General features: G+C 48.9%; 1 protein-coding gene across 2 annotated transcripts in view; it reads left to right on the forward strand.

Moving 5' to 3' along the window:
* The window catches only part of CPNE2 (copine 2), a 176140-nt gene that overhangs the window by 143803 nt on the left and 16837 nt on the right, over positions 1-15500 (forward strand). For both annotated transcript variants that reach the window (XM_050922780.1, XM_050922781.1), the window contains exon 14: positions 776-909. In XM_050922780.1, the coding sequence (XP_050778737.1) occupies positions 776-909 (134 nt within the window). The remainder of the gene's footprint in view (positions 1-775; positions 910-15500) is intronic.

Consider the following 15500-nt stretch of genomic DNA (forward strand, 5'->3'; position numbering starts at 1 on the left):
GTCGCCTAAATGGTTGCACCGGCCCCGGCTCCAGGTCTTCGGCAGTGGGAGGTCCTTCCGCTCCAGGACTCGACGCCGAAGTGCCGGGTCTTCGGCGGCAATTCGGTGGCGAGGGCCCCCTGCTGCCAAAGACCCCAGGCCCACTGAATTCTCTTGGCAGCCCTGGGCATTTATTTGTGCTCCCGCTCAGGCAGATTCATCACATGGCTTGGTATATTTCCAAAAACCAAAAGCAAGCCCTATCTGAATTCAGGCATTAGAAGCTCACTCTCTTAACCACAAGGGTTCAAGTGTCTGCTGGAAAAGGTTTAACACCAAAGACATTTGAAGCTTTGTTTTCTGGAGTTCTGAGCATCCACAATGCCAGAGGAAGTCAACAGGTGGTTTCAAGAAACTCTGGTGTTAGACTGTGGCTGTATTGCCCAGTGGTTAGGGTACTGGACTAGAACCCGGAAACCTAGTGTCTACTTCTGGCCACTGACCTCAAATAACTTCACCTCTCTGTGTCTGTTTCCCTTACGACTTGTTACCTGTCTGTTTGAATGGTAGGGTATAGCGCTGTTTGTATGATCTCTCGCAGAGGTAGGCTCAGATCTCTGGTGGGGCTACAAGATGCTGCTGTAAGATAAGTAGCAAAGTGAAATTTAGCTTCAGTGATCTCAAGCTTCTGCCCATTGTATCTGAAATCCATTTTGATGTGTACGGAGAAGGTTCCTGCAAGGAGCCAGCTGGGAGGCTGTCTAGTTAATGTCTGGTTTGTCTGGTTCTCTTTAAGGAGTGGAAGGCATTGTCCAAGCATACTCAGCCTGTCTGCCTCACATACGCTTCTACGGACCAACCAACTTCTCTCCCATTGTCAATCACGTGGCTCGGTTTGCTGCCCAGGCTACGCAGCAGAAGTTTGCAGCAGTAAGTTAACAAGTGTCTGTCCTTTTATCTGTAGCGCTGCCTTGGCTTGGAATTTCAAAGCAAGACTCATTAAGCTTACCATCTTGTTATCTCCTAGAGGGCACAGGATCAGAGAAGTGCAAGATAAAAAAGACCTTTTAGATAACTTAATCCGTTCCTTGCATACACAGGCTGTGGTTCCTTGGTAGCAGATGTATTGATGTCAGTGATACATACCAGGCTTGATCTTAGCCAACAGGCCAGTAACTAGCTCTGTTTAAAAGCTGATGGGATGTCTCGCCGTTAAAGGCATGGAACAGCTATATCTGAGGAAGAAGTAATTTCAGGATGTTTAAACATTGTTGATTTTAGTAAGACCCGTTGCTGTAGGTTCATGACAAAGGCAGATGCAGTGATACAATGACAAAGGCAAGATACAATGGAATTCGGCGACTACTAGGAGTTTGAGGGTCTGTTCAGGGACTTGCAGCCTCTGTTACTGCAACAGTTGAGCATCTTGTAGGCACCACAGAATTAAGCTCTATGCCCCTGGGTGGTACGGAAGTGTTGTTCTCTCCATAATATAAATGGGGAACTGAGGCTCAAGGACATTAAGCAACTCACCCAAACACACAGGGAATCAGTGGCAAAGCCAAGAATTGAACACAGAATTGAACTCCCGAGCCCCAGTTTAGTAACTCGGGGCCATCCTTCTTCCTCTTGTGCCATGTGTGTTTTCAGGTGAGTGAAGAGATGCAGTTTATCCTAGGTACTTATCTCACTGTCATAGCGCTTGAGAACCTCTCAACATCCTGTGAGGTAGGGCAGCGCTTTTATCCCCATTGCCAGACGGGGGCCTGTGACACAGAGAGGCCAAGTGTCTCGTCCAAGGTCTGTACCAGAGCAGGGAACTCAGCCTGAGGCCACGTCTACACTACAGCATAAAATCAAAATTATTAAAACCGGTTTTATAAAACTGGTTTTATAAAATCGATTTTACGCGTCCACACTAGGGCACATTAATTCGGTGGTGTGCGTCCATGGTCCTAGGCTACCATCGATTTCCGGAGCGGTGCACTCTGGGTAGCTCAGTAAAAGAATGAGACCAATAACTTTGATTTCCGTCCACACTAACCCTAAATCGATATAGTAATATCAATTTTAGGGTTACTCCTCTCGTTGGGGAGGAGTACAGAAATCGATTTTAAGAGCCCTTAAAATCGATTTAAAGTGCCTTGTAGTGTGGACGGGTACAGTGTTAAATCGATTTAACGCTGTAGTGTGGACCAGGCCTGAGTCTCCCAAATCCCAAGCTGGCACTGCAGCCACTGGGCCAGGCATCTGATCGACTGTTTTTTTTCCATTGCCCATAACACACTGGCAAACAAATGTGTGATTTATTTATTGACATAATAGTTTGAGTCATTTCCTAGGTTAAACTCCGTGGGTGAGGTTTGGAAAAGCATTCAGTGTCAGTGTTAATTTTGCTCCCATTAAAAGTTAGTGGGAGGCAATGGGAAATGTGTTAATTGCTACAGCTTACAGATGAGGAATATGTATTGCCCACGGATAGGCTACACCGTAAGGATGATTCATCTAAAATAAGGAACCCTACTTTTTCCCCGTGCCTCTCATTTGAATAGGTGTCATTCAAACACAAGTGCTCCAGTAACGCTGAGATGAGCATAATAGGCAGGAGAGGAGGAGACGATTGGTCCGTGGAATAGACTGCAGGGTGGGAGGGCTAGTGCTGTTTAATACAGGGCCTGTTTTTCCTAGTGTAGAACATCAAGGGGTAGCCATGTTATTCTGTATCCACAAAAACAACAAGGAGTCTGGTGGCACCTTGAGGTTTTTTTCCCCCGAAAGCTTATGCCCAAATAAATCTGTTAGTTTTTAAGGTGCCACCGGACTCCTTATCATTCAGGTGTAGAACAGTGTTTTGTGTCTGGGAGCTGGGCTTTCGGGCTCCTGTGTTTTGTATGCTGTGGTCAAACAGGCAGCACTGCAGCTTACCCAGGAAGAATGAGTCAAGCGATGGACCGCCTGGGTTCTTATGGGGGGTGGGGAGGGGTGAGGCAGCCTGGCGTGGGGTAAGTCCACCAGCTTTCTGCCTTTGGAGCTCCGTGAGTTCATTCCTGGTGGGGACACAAAGTGATAGTAGTCTGGATCCCCTCCCTAATGTGTGGCTGGCCCCACAACAGATTGCCCCATGGCACTGCATAGCATGCTTAGCAGTTTGTGCTTCAGGAGAGCCCCCGGGACTGCGGAGTCAGAACCACGATGTGTTACTGTGAGGGAGTGGACTGGAGGACAGGACTGAGGTGCAGTGGCAGCACTATGAGAAACCTGTACAATAGCTTTGGAGGTTGGGGTCATAATTCAAAATGATCTGGACAAATTGGAGAAATGGTCTGAGGTAAACAGGATGAAGTTTAACAAAGACAAATGCAAAGTGCTCCACTTAGGAAGGAACAATCAGTTTCACACATACAGAATGGGAAGAGACTGTCTAGGAAGGAGTATGGCAGAAAGGGATCTAGGGGTTATAGTATACAAGCTAAATATGAGTCAACAGTGTGATGCTGTTGCAAAAAAAGCAAACATGATTCTGGGATGCATTAACCGGTGTGTTGTGAGCAAGACATGAGAAGTCATTCTTCCGCTTTACTCTGCGCTGGTCAGGCCTCAATTAGAGTATTATGTCCAGTTCTGGGCACCGCATTTCAAGAAAGATGTGGAGAAATTGGAGAGGGTCCAGAGAAGAGCAACAAGAATGATTAATGTCTTGAGAACATGATCTGTGAAGGAAGGCTGAAAGAATTGGGTTTGTTTAGTTTGGAAACGAGAAGACTGAGAGGGGACCTGATAGCAGTTTTCAGGTATCTAAAAGGTTATCATAAGGAGGAGGGAGAAAACTTGTTCACCTTCTTAGCCTCTTAGGATAGAACAAGAAGCAATGGGCTTAAACTGCAGCAAGGGAGGTTTAGGTTGGACATTGTGGGGAAGGGGTAGCTCAGTGGTTTGAGCATTGGTCTGCTAAACCCAGGGTTGTGAGTTCAATCCTTGAGGGGGCCATTTAGGGATCTGGGGCAAAAATCTGGGGATTGGTCCTGCTTTGAGCAGGGGGTTGAACTAGATAACCTTCTGAGGTCCCTTCCAACCCTGATATTCTGTGATTAGGAAAAAGTTCCTAACTGTCAGGGTGGTTAAACACTGGAATAAATTGCCTAGGGAGGTTGTGGAATCTCTATCTCTGGAGATATTTAAGAGTAGGTTAGATAAATGTCTATCTGGGATGGTCTAGACAGTATTTGGTCCTGCCATGAGGGCAGGGGGCTGGACTCAATGACCTCTCAAGGTCCCTTCCGGTCCTTGAATCTATGAGTATGGGCCTGGGCCTGCAAGAGACCAACTCTCATTGGCTTTAACAGAAAGGGCCAGTGCTCACAGCTGATCTGGTTCTGGCATTGGCTCCAACAGGTGTCTTCAGTTGTTTGTTTTCCATGAGCTCCAAATCCTACAATGTCCTTTTGAAGCACTCTGGCTTTGCATACAGTTGAGCTGTTTCTTTTCACAAGGCCTAGAAGGATCCCCAGTTAATTCCACACAATATGTGAGTTGTCGAGCGACGCACCTTTGAGAGAGTAGTGCACGTCATTAGTGCAAGGCCTGCAAGGTGTCTTTTGTTGCTTTTAAAACAAAAATGTCTCCTGCTTCTGTCTTACACTGGTCTTACCTCTCCTGTCCTGTAGCTGACTGGAGTACTAGTAAGATCATGATGTAACAATTGGAACCTGAGCAACTGGACAGAGAAGAAATTCTTATTCAGATGGGTTTTTAAACTCTTTGGTTTATTTAGCTCCAACACACAACACAGTTAGGAGGAAAATCTTTGTTAAAGATTCAGCGTCCTCACCCTTCCAGTTAAGAGCAGAGAAGGCTCCCACTCCAGTTCTCTGGGTCTTCCAGGGAAGATTTGTTATACCAAAGGTGAAAAGCAATCAACAAAGAAATCTTTAGTTTTATAACACAGTTCAGGTCTTCAGATATCATAAAGAAGCCACAAAGTGGGAACAACCTGTTTATTTCCTTTGAAAGGAAATTCCACTGAACAGTACACTCAATATGTACAGATCGCTGCTCAGTAGCTGAGATGATTTTGTCTCTGACCCTGCTGATGTTGATGTGGTCTGTGATCGAACGTGAGCCTTGAGCTGAGGGACAATTAAAAAAAAATCCCTGTAAAGTCAGAAAAATATTCGACATCTTTATTTATGGTTTTTTAAGTCATGTGGGCAAACTGCCGATTCTGTGCCAGCAACCCAGTTCCAAAATGACGCTTCAAGTCACTCTATAATCCCGGAAGTCCTGATTAATTAGCCCATCAGACTGTTTACACACACGTGCCAAAAAGCTGCTTGTTATCTCTGAGGATGGCCCTCATGAATCCGCTCTGTTTCATTAGCACGTGAGTTTCTGTCTCATTCTGAAGAGACTGTACCAGGACTTCAGCATGGTTTAAGAGGCCAGGTTTTGCAGGTTACTTTCTGTTTAAGCAGGTAGGAAGGAAGGGCTGGGAGGAATGTGGTAATTTAAAGAGATGCATGCAGCTGAAATAAAATCCTGGCCTAAAATGGAGGGAATCACAGGACTGCAAGCGGATGGGTGTGAACCAGTTTCTAATGCATTGGAATCCCACACTTGTTATCAGACTGAACTATCCTGTGCACCAAGAACAACTTTGGAGCTCTTAGGTGCTTCAGGTCAGTCTAGCCTGATATCCTGTAGTGGGTCTGTCCCAGGGTGCCTGTCCCACAAGGGAAGTTGAGCCCAGCCCCATCTGACACTAATCAGCTGATGCTGTGAGGCCAGGGACCAGGGAAGGGCTGAAGATGACCCAGTCCTCATAAGAGCAGCCGGTAGCTCATGTGAGATGGAAATCTGTGTGGGGCAGGGAGGGTTGCTTCAGGAGAACAGCTGCAGAAAGGGGCTCGCCCCACTAGCTAGGCGAAAGACCTGGCTGGGATACCTGCTGCTGTGTAGGCACCAACAGAAGCTTCTAGGGAAGAGGCCTTAGGAGAGGCGAGGTAGCAGGGCCTGCTTCACCTGTTTCGATTAATGTTTTGAACTGTTTTGTTGGAGCAGTAAATGCATCCCTGGGGCAAGGGATTGAGCTACTGACACCAGTGGGAGCTTCACTTGATGCGCTGGCTGGTGGGTGGGCCCGCCCCCTTACGTAAGAGTGGGGAGACAGTGCTACATGTTGTCACTGGGTGCCATCCCCACTAGAGCGCTTCCTCCTAGTTGCTCTGGGGATTAGCTCCTTCCCTGTCCGACACCTCCTCCTGCCGCCTATTCGGGAGCCCGGCCACTTCTCTCACTCTCTGTTACTCAGGGTGCTCTCCCTTCATAGCTTAGCCCTCCAGCCAGGTCAATGTGCTTTTTTGCCTTCCAGGGGTTGTTAGTTTTTCCATCCAAAATGGCTGACGTCTCCCTCACTGCCCTGACTATGCCACTTCCCCAGGGTTTGGTAGGGGAACCCAGGCCCATCCTCTACTGTGGGTTCCAGATCAGGGACCCTCTGATAGTGGCTGAAGTCTGCAATGTCCCACTTTGCTGTCGTTTCCCTGAGCCTTTCCTACACCGCCACTCTCAGGCTTTTGCTCCATCACCCTTCTTGATATATCCTTCCCTCAGGGCCTGGAACCCTGGGGGTTTCTACACTCCCCCTGGGTTCCCTTCCTTCCCTGTCTAGCATCCAGAGAGTGGCTGCAGGCTCCTTCACTGCAGCCCCATTTCTGCTGCTGACCTCCTAGCTTTCTACAACGTAAAGATGGCCATGTTGTAGTCAGACCAAAGGTCCATCTAGCCCAGTATCCTGTCTTCCAACAGTGGCCAGTGCCAGGTGCCCCAGAGGGAAAGAACAGAACAGGGAATCATCGAGTGATCCATCACCTGTCACCCATTCCCAGCTTCTGGCAAACAGAGGCTAGGGACACCATCCTGCCCATCCTGGCTAATAGCCACTGATGGACCTGCCTGAATTTATCTAGTTCTTTTTTGAACACTGTTACAGGCTTAGCCTTCACAACATCTTCTGGCAAGGAGTTCCACAGGTTGACTGTGCGTTGTGTGAAGAAATACTTCCTTTTGTTTGTTTTAAACCAGCTGTCTATTAATGTCATTTGGTGACCTCTAGTTCTCCTGTTAGAAGAAGGAGTAAATAACACGTCCTTATTCCCTTTCTCCATACCAGTCATGATTTTATAGACTCTATCATATCCCCCCTTGGTTGTCTCTTTTCCAAGCTGAACAGTCCCAGTCTTATTAATCGCTCTTCATAAGGAAGCGGTTCCATTCCCCTAATCATTGTTGTTGCCCTTTTCTGTGCCTTTTCCAGTTTCAATATCTCTTTAATAGCCCCACCTGTTCCTTCTCAGATGGGCTCCATCATCAACCCAGGGTTACCTAGCCCACCTAATTCCCCTAAGGTGTAGCCTATCCACTTAATTGGCCCCTTCTCAGCTTCATTAATCCTTCCTAGGCTAGGGTGGGGGGCACACTCCATCACGCGTGCGCATATCAACATGCATTAGAGCTGTCAAGCACAGGCCCTGTGGGCAGTGCTGGGACCAGCCTGTGTGGGGTGTTGATGTGGCCTCTATGACCTGCACTCTGCAGAGCCTCGGCTTTCGTTTGCAAATACCGTTTGTAGCCTTCCTGACTGCAGAGTGAACTTTCAAGATGTGAAGGGAGTGAAAACCAATGTCATGTCTGCTTGAGTCTGCAGACAGCCTGAAACAATGGCTTGGGCGTGAGCTCTCCTGTTAATCAGCCTGGAGTGTCTGCTCTAGAGTCCGATAAACTTATGGTTAATGCTGACTGTTCCGTGGCTGGTCACTGAAAAGAGGTGGGAATGGAGCCCTCCAGTGGTAGGGAGGAAGTTCCTGGCAGGGAAGGAGACGTACAGCTTGGAAAGACGGAGGGGGAAAGAGTCAGGGAGAGAAGCAAAAGGCAGGAGCAGCGATAACCGAAAGGGGAGCAGATCTTCTCACCGAGTGATGCCTAATGGGACAATGAGGTCCTGGATAAATAATAAATGACAACTTGTTCACTAGGTGAAGCCTATGCTCTCCCCTTAATCTCTCTGAAATCCTCCCCCTGACATCCGTGAGGAAGCCGCTGGGGAAGAATGAAGGCCTGAGTCTGTATTCTGGCCCACAGGCTATAATTAAACCTGGAATCTGGCCCTTGCCTCCAAATGAGTTTGACACCCTTGCTTTAGAGGGAGGAAAACCCCACTGTGCCGCCAAGGTTCTTACAATTCATGAGATTCTTTGGTGCCCAAAGGGAGTTGGGGAGTGAATCAGCCCATGTGCTGTGGCATTGGAAGACTAGAGTGGTTACCACAGAGTCCCTCCCCTTACAGCCCCAGTGCTGAGGACGAGGTCCTGGGGTGCAAAGCCCCACTCAAATGTGAGGCTCCTGAACAAACCAGGTCCAAAGCAGCTGTTTGCCTGGCTGGTACTTACGGCCCGCTCTGAAAGAACCAGGACAGCTGTAGGATGTCGCACCCTGGAGCCACAAGTGTGTACGTTCACCTCTCCGTATCCTGGGTTGGCACCTTCTGTATCAAAAGGCAGGAGTTCAGCATTTCACACGTACTTAACACCCTCCTGAGCATCTCTTATCCCTGGCCAAATGTTCCCACCCCCAGACTGAGCAGAACTGATTCCAAGGCCTGGTCTAAAGTGTGGTTACTCCTGATTTCAGCATTCGGTGGCCAGCAGCTGGCCTAGCCCCACCGCGAAACCCTAATGTAGATGGAGTTAGCAGCTCTCAGCTGGTGGTTGCTTTGGTGCAGCTTCCATGAAGAGTGAGCTCAGGCAATGCAGATTGTGGCTTTGCCCACCTCCAAGAGGGGTTTGCATAGGTGCTGTGCACTGGTCCCCACTGGCTGATTCCCATCCAAGACCAGGCTGAGTTCTTCCCTGCTTAGGCAGCAGGGATTACGTTTGCTACCCTAAGTGAGAGCAGGATACTGTGTTAATGGTGACAGATCTGCCATCCATTTTGGTCTCCCAGGTAAGAGCCAGTGGCCAGCGTGAGTGATGCTGCCTTACTGTCTGGGCCCATGGAAACAGCTCTGTTCCAGGCACACAGTGCCCCAGTCCCAAATGCCAACTGGCTGCATAATTATCCTGCCTCCCCATTACCTGTCTCCAGCCATTTTTCAAGCTGTCTGCGGGGATAACTCTGCTGTTCTTCCTTTTAAACTCGGGCCCTGGGTTTCAAGCTTGTGAGAGACCAACTCGCACGTTAGCCCGTGCAGAACTGAGAGAGAGCTAGAGGTGCAGCGTCACCGAGTGGGACGCGGTGACAGCTCGGCAGTGGGCCCATATGCCCCCTGTGCCCCATGTGGTGCAGCTAGTTGGAGGCGGGGCTCTTGGCAGCATATGGGCGCAGGTGTGAACATGGTAAGGAAATGGCCTTTGGCACTTCGTTGGCTGAGTGCTGCCGTCGGGGTGTTTGCAGGCGTGTCAACAACCAGACGAGTCTAATTTGCGTAACGATAATGAAGATATTCCCAGGTCACTGGGCTTAGATAGCGGAATCCATGGTCCCTTAGCCCAGTGACCTCTATGGGGCGGGGTTCTGGGCCCCAGAGACTCTTAAAAGGCCAGCACAGCAGGACCAGGATTAGTTTTCCAATTCCCTGTCCTCAGGGCGACAGAAGCAAAGGTGCTGCACTGCCCCCGCCCGCACAAAGCAATCGGATGGGGCAGTGGGCATGACCAGCTGCCTCTGCCAGACTCAGGCGGGGCTAGAGAGCTGAAAGAGGGAAGCTGAGCCACTGGCAGAAGGGGGCGGGTGTGGTCTGAGGTCCTGGGATCTTCACCTTCTGGGCCCAAGGAATGGAATTGCTGGGCTCTGGGGATCTTCACCCCCTCCCCCAGCTGAGACAAGGGCAGCATGAGACCAATGGCCTGTTCCTAGCTGAGAATGGATTGTCGTGGGTGAGGGGGTCGGTTTGCTGTGTGCCGCCCTTTAAATGTAAGAAGTTGGCTTGCCTGTTGGCTAGGGTTGTACCTCTCTGACGGAGAGCTGCAAAATCCTGGGGTTGCCTGCACCCATTGGGAGCCCAGGGCAGAGGTGGGGAGGAGCTGCTTTCCTCACAGCCCTCCAATCCCGTTGCTGATTCCAGCTCCGCTATGCCCCCTCCCATCCCAGTTCTTCGCCCCACGGGCCCTCCTATCCCTGGAACTGGGAGGCAGGACAAGCAGTGGGGAGGAAGAAGCCCCCTTCACTCCAACAGCACCAGTCCCCCTTTTGTCCAGCTCCCCCTAGCACCTTTGTGTTACGACCACCACCCTCCCCCAATCCACAGAGAGACCAAAAACTCTTCCTGTGGGACAGGGTGGTTGGAAGGACGATATTGGTGGTTGCTAGTTTTGTCATCCTGGGCCAAGTAAAGTTGAGCCACACCACACTGGGGGACAATGCCATGATGTGGGGACTCAAGAGGGAGGGTCTGAATGTGAGATACAAGCACTCTGCTTTCTCTCTCCTGGAAAGTGCCTGGGTGGTGGTGTTTTGGCTGGAAGCGTCATGCTCTGTCATGTTTCCTCGGTGCATGCACGCACAGACACATGCAGTCAGCCGTGTTCCATATGTAAAGATCCCTGTGTAAGAATACCTGACTACCTCTCTGTTCACCGCTCTTCATGATCAGAGTCACCTGCCTGTGAGAGAGGCCTTACTGGGAGAATGAGACGTAAGCCAAAGTTTTCAGAAGTGGCCACTGATCTGGTGTGCCCAACTTGAGACAAAGGTGCCTTGAGCTGGACGTGCAAAAATGGAGGAAAACGAGGTCAACAGCGACTTTTGGAAAATGTTCGCCGTCATTTATATGCTGTATAATCTGGAGCTGGAGTGGAAGGACCAGCCCAGTGACTGGGACACTGGCCTGGGACATGGGGGCCCCCGATTCAAGTCACTGCTCCGCCATGGGCTTCCTGTGTGACCTTGAGCAAGGCACTTAGTCTCTGTGCCTCAGTTCCCCATCTGTAAAATGGGGTCCTAGAGAGGAGTGGGGCACCTCTGGGATAAAACCACCTATTGAAACATTAGGAAAATGATATCCTATGACCAAGCTGGTCACAGGACACACAGACATGTAATCTGAAATTGTTGGCCAGGGAACATGCGGGAGGCAGCTGGTATAGCACTGATGAAGACAGGGTCTGATAAGAAATGCTACACATATTTGCAATGTACTGTTCAGTTGCTAGATATCTGTGTAGCAGAGTTCCAGACTCTGCATGGTCTCTGGTAAACAAAGGGGACAAAGCTGAAAGTCAAGCTGAGTGGAAGCCAGTTTGTACCTGTAGCTGGAGTTGATTTCTTTTATTGGGAAGCATTTACTGAGAGAGACTGTGATGCCTCAGATCACAGCACATCCCCTGTTCCTGGTCTTTAATTAAAATACACAACTTCACTTGTTTTCTTTCCAAAGGAGCTGCAACAGCTTTCCCCATCTGCTTTCGGATCGTAATATCTTTCTGCACTTCCATTTCAGTCTTCCATCCCTTTTAAAAAGGTCAGCAATAAGTTGCTTTTCTAGGAGACGCCTCTTGCATCGGCAGTAGTTATATACTTATTTTGTTGTTGGCAAGTCTGAATTTGGTTTCATTCACTATGAATTCCGATCACTCTTTATTTTCAATTTTTTCTTTTATATGTCAGAATTCAAGAGGTGGTGGGGAGAAGGCTCCAGACCTAGGAATGAATAGAGAAGCATTAATCATATGTAAATTGCACCCCTCGGTGGCACTAATATTGTAATCAAAGGAGCTTTTAAATAATACTAAGGTAATAGGGCTACCGTAGGCAAGTCTGAACCGGATTTTTCTTTTTTAAGATGCACAACGAATAATTGATAAGAATTTGATTCCCCCATGACCTGCCCTCTTTAATCCCATCTTGAATACCTAGAGTGAAGAATGTCAATAATGTCATTTTTAATAATAGCCTCCTGACAAAGAGGCGTCGGCTGAGAAGATGGCAGCAGCTTCTTTTCAGGGAGAGAAGCCCCTTTTATTTTTAGGAATGAAAGCAGCCACAGGTGGGTGGGTTTGTTGTAAAAGCACAAGGGGCCCTGTGAGCCAGGTAAAAACAAGGGCTGAATAGCTGGGGCCCAAACCTATTTGGAGACCCCGGGCTCTGAGGGTCAAAGGGTTTCTGCTGGAGAAAACCAAACCTAGATCTTGGTGTTCCCAAGCATGGGAAGATTTTGGATCCAGATCTAGAATTTCCTGACCAGGAATGGAACATTGCAGCTCAGTCCCATCTCTGTGATCTTCACCAGCAGCTGCTGACCATCCCAGCGGTGTTGGTGCTCGATGCGTGGCTCTCCATGGCTGCTTCAGGCCCACGACAGAGACCTATGGAGGGTACTTCTACACCGCAGATGAAGGTGTGATTGCAGCGTGGGGACAGGTACCACCTTTAGCTAGTGAAGACATGACGGTGCAGAATTTGGCCTAGGCTGCCTGCCCCAGTAAAAGCCTTCTGGGGACACTGGGTACCTAGTTGTGTTGCCAACTTCTACCAAGTCTTCCCTGCTATCATTACCTGCCCCAACTAGATGCAAGCTAGCCCAGGTCTGCCTACCCACGCTGCAGTCACACCTTCATGGGCAGTTATGACATACTCAGAGTGGTAGAAATTAGTACAGTTGAAGCCAGTGGGGCAGCGTCAGTTTGCACCAGAGAATTTGGCCCTCTGGTTGCAAATGGCTCCTGATGAGGATGGAGATTTGGAGAAGTCACATGGTCACCTTTGAACATTAAAAAAATGCTGCTCGTGTGTCTTTGATCCACCTCCCCCCAGCATTGTCGTTGTTCAGTCTCCAAGGCTAAAATCCAACGCTAGTCATGGCCACACTATCTTGAAGAGAGAAAAGGAGTTATAAGAAATGAAGCAACATTAGCAAGTGGGGTGATTTATTTGGCTGGAACTCTATGGCTAGAGAATATTGATTTGCACATGAGGAGGGGATCTAGAATATAGTTCTCCCATCAATGTGTGTGATAGGGCTTGGGAGGTTACAGAGATAACTTCCATCGTGGGTAACCTCCCTGCTATATCGGGGGGCAGATGCAGAATAGACTTTTACTAGGATAATTGGCAAACGAACAGAAAACAGCTGGCTAGCTCTGCCTCTGGTTTTATCAGCGTGGTTTGTTAGTGATTCAAACCTTTGCTTCTCAGGCTGTGGGCCTCAAGAACTATGAGCTTCATGCAGGTGTAGGGAGTGGGGGTCATGAGCCAGCATCCATTTCTCATCTCAGGTTTTTGGCTGAAACGAGTTTGCCTGGTCCCTGTCCAGCCGAGCAGCCTGCCCTGGGGAAGCACCTCTGGCGCCATTGTCAGTTCAAGTTACATCTCCTTGAGGTGCCGTAGAAACTGGAATAAATTATACGAGTGTGGAGCAGAGTAGGGGCCGTTGGCAAGCAGCCAGGGGTCATTGTGTGAAATAAGCAGTGGCAAATGGCAAAGGAAGTATAAGTTGAAAACGTTAATGCAGATATTCTAGGCATGCTTGTAAATATCCAGCCTTGGGGATAGGTGGATGCAGCTCTATTGATTTCTATCTGCCCAGCAATCTAATTGGATGTCGTAATTCTAGGCATTTACGATTTGTGAACATCGCCATCGTACCTGGGAGCCTGCACTGTCACAGGGTCTGAATCAGCCCTGTTCTCGTTCAGCTTCCCTCCCAGAGGTGTGCCATTTCCTAGCACTAAAAAACCCACCCTGCTTATACCTTTTCCATGGCAACCCAGGTCACAAACAATGGAGCTCACCAGCTTTTAGGAGGTGGAAGCAGAAAACAATGTGTGTGAGAGAGGGAGAGAGACTGCACGCGCCTGACTTGACACGAAAAGGATTAACAAGCATTGGGAAATGAAAATTACCTTTCAAAGAGAATCTTTGGTTTCCAAATAGCCTCGTCTTTCACTAGCATACTGGATATGTTGGATAATCCCTAGCAGGCTTGAATCTAATTGCCGACTTAACTAGCAGAAATAATTAGTGGTCACATTTTATAGGCAATACAGCCCATATGTGACTTTAATATCAAGTAACTTAAAAAACGGATGGAAACAATAAATGATATTGGAAGAGCAGCCTGACTGTATGCTAACAACCCATGCTGAATACTAAAAAAGGAGGCATAAGCCTCTAGAAGGCACCTTACTATGGAGTCCTCTGCCCTTTCTTCCGCACTCGCAGATTTGCCCAGAAGCCAGCAAGTCGTGAGCTGCTATCACTCGACAGGCCGTCCAATTATTAAGACAACCTGTTTCTGAACTTGCATCTGCCCAGCACATGGAAAAGCCCAGTCTGTCCCCAGCATCCCAGGATCTGCTTCCCTGTACTTAAGTTTTCCCCTCTTTATCTTACAAGCATGAAACTCCTGCCTCAGCCCCCCAGGTCTTCCTTTCTAAACCCCAAAGATAGTGGAGGGAAAGAGAAGTGAAGCTGAAAAGCTGGTCCTGTTCATTGGTCTCAGAGGTCCCAGAATCTGCACCTCTGTGCGTCCCTGGTTCTCCATCCTGCTCCAAATCCTGTGTGAAAAGATTTCCATGCCTGTGCTTCTCAGATTCTTTGTCTCTCTCTGTTATTGGCTTTGTGACAGGGAAGTTCCTTCAGCGTGTGATCTCTTTGCACCTGACTCCAGGAGTTTATGCAGTGTTCATGGTCCTGCCTTATTTATTCCTGCAAAGCAGCTTGGTGTACGCTTTGTATGTACGACAGTCTCCAGGGTGAAACTGCTCGTGATCACCTGGATTTGTGGCCATCCTGTGCCTCAGCCCAGCTGCAGCCACACCAGGGAACATCTCCAATATCATGAGCTTTCCCCTCTCCAATGTGAACTCACTGTGTGTTACACAGCCTACTGAGAAAAGGGCTCCTAGATACCTGCATGAACCACATGGCTGCTTCACGCTGTAATGTAACGAGAAGGGAAGCTGTTCCTCCTGTAACCGAAGGCTGAACTCCAGTGCTGAAGGCCTTCTGGGGCAGCCAGCCCTGTGTTACATGGTCACCTAGTATCATGGGGGGGAAAGGAAGTTCCTGTGGTAGCTGTTAGTGAGTTTCTTTACATGTAGGAAGTGGCGGAGCAGAGAAACATGCCCATTCTCATCCTCATGTGGAATTAGATGGCCTTGGTTCACATTCTAGTGAACAGGATCCCCATCACCACCAGAGCTGGCACTAACTGACCCCTTTCGTGGCAGACTCAGTGGAGTGCCCGAGGGCTGAATGGGGCCTGGAGACTGGCCTAGTGACGAGAACCCTAGACCGGGACGCTGGAGAGCTGGGGGACCTATTCCTGGCTCTGCCACTGACCTGGGGCAAGTCATGTCCCCGCTCCATGCCTCAGTTTCCCTATCTATAAAATGAGGGAAATGATACTGGGCTCCTTCATAAAGTGCTTTGAGATTGACAGAGGCCAGGCATTATGTAAGGGTGGGGTGGGGCTCTTATTTTGGAGGTGAGAATGGTTTTGCGTCAGAAGGCTGAGGTGCATTGCGAAG

The sequence above is a fragment of the Gopherus flavomarginatus genome, chromosome 14 (genome assembly GCF_025201925.1).
Source record: "Gopherus flavomarginatus isolate rGopFla2 chromosome 14, rGopFla2.mat.asm, whole genome shotgun sequence".
Classification (NCBI taxonomy): domain Eukaryota; kingdom Metazoa; phylum Chordata; order Testudines; family Testudinidae; genus Gopherus; species Gopherus flavomarginatus.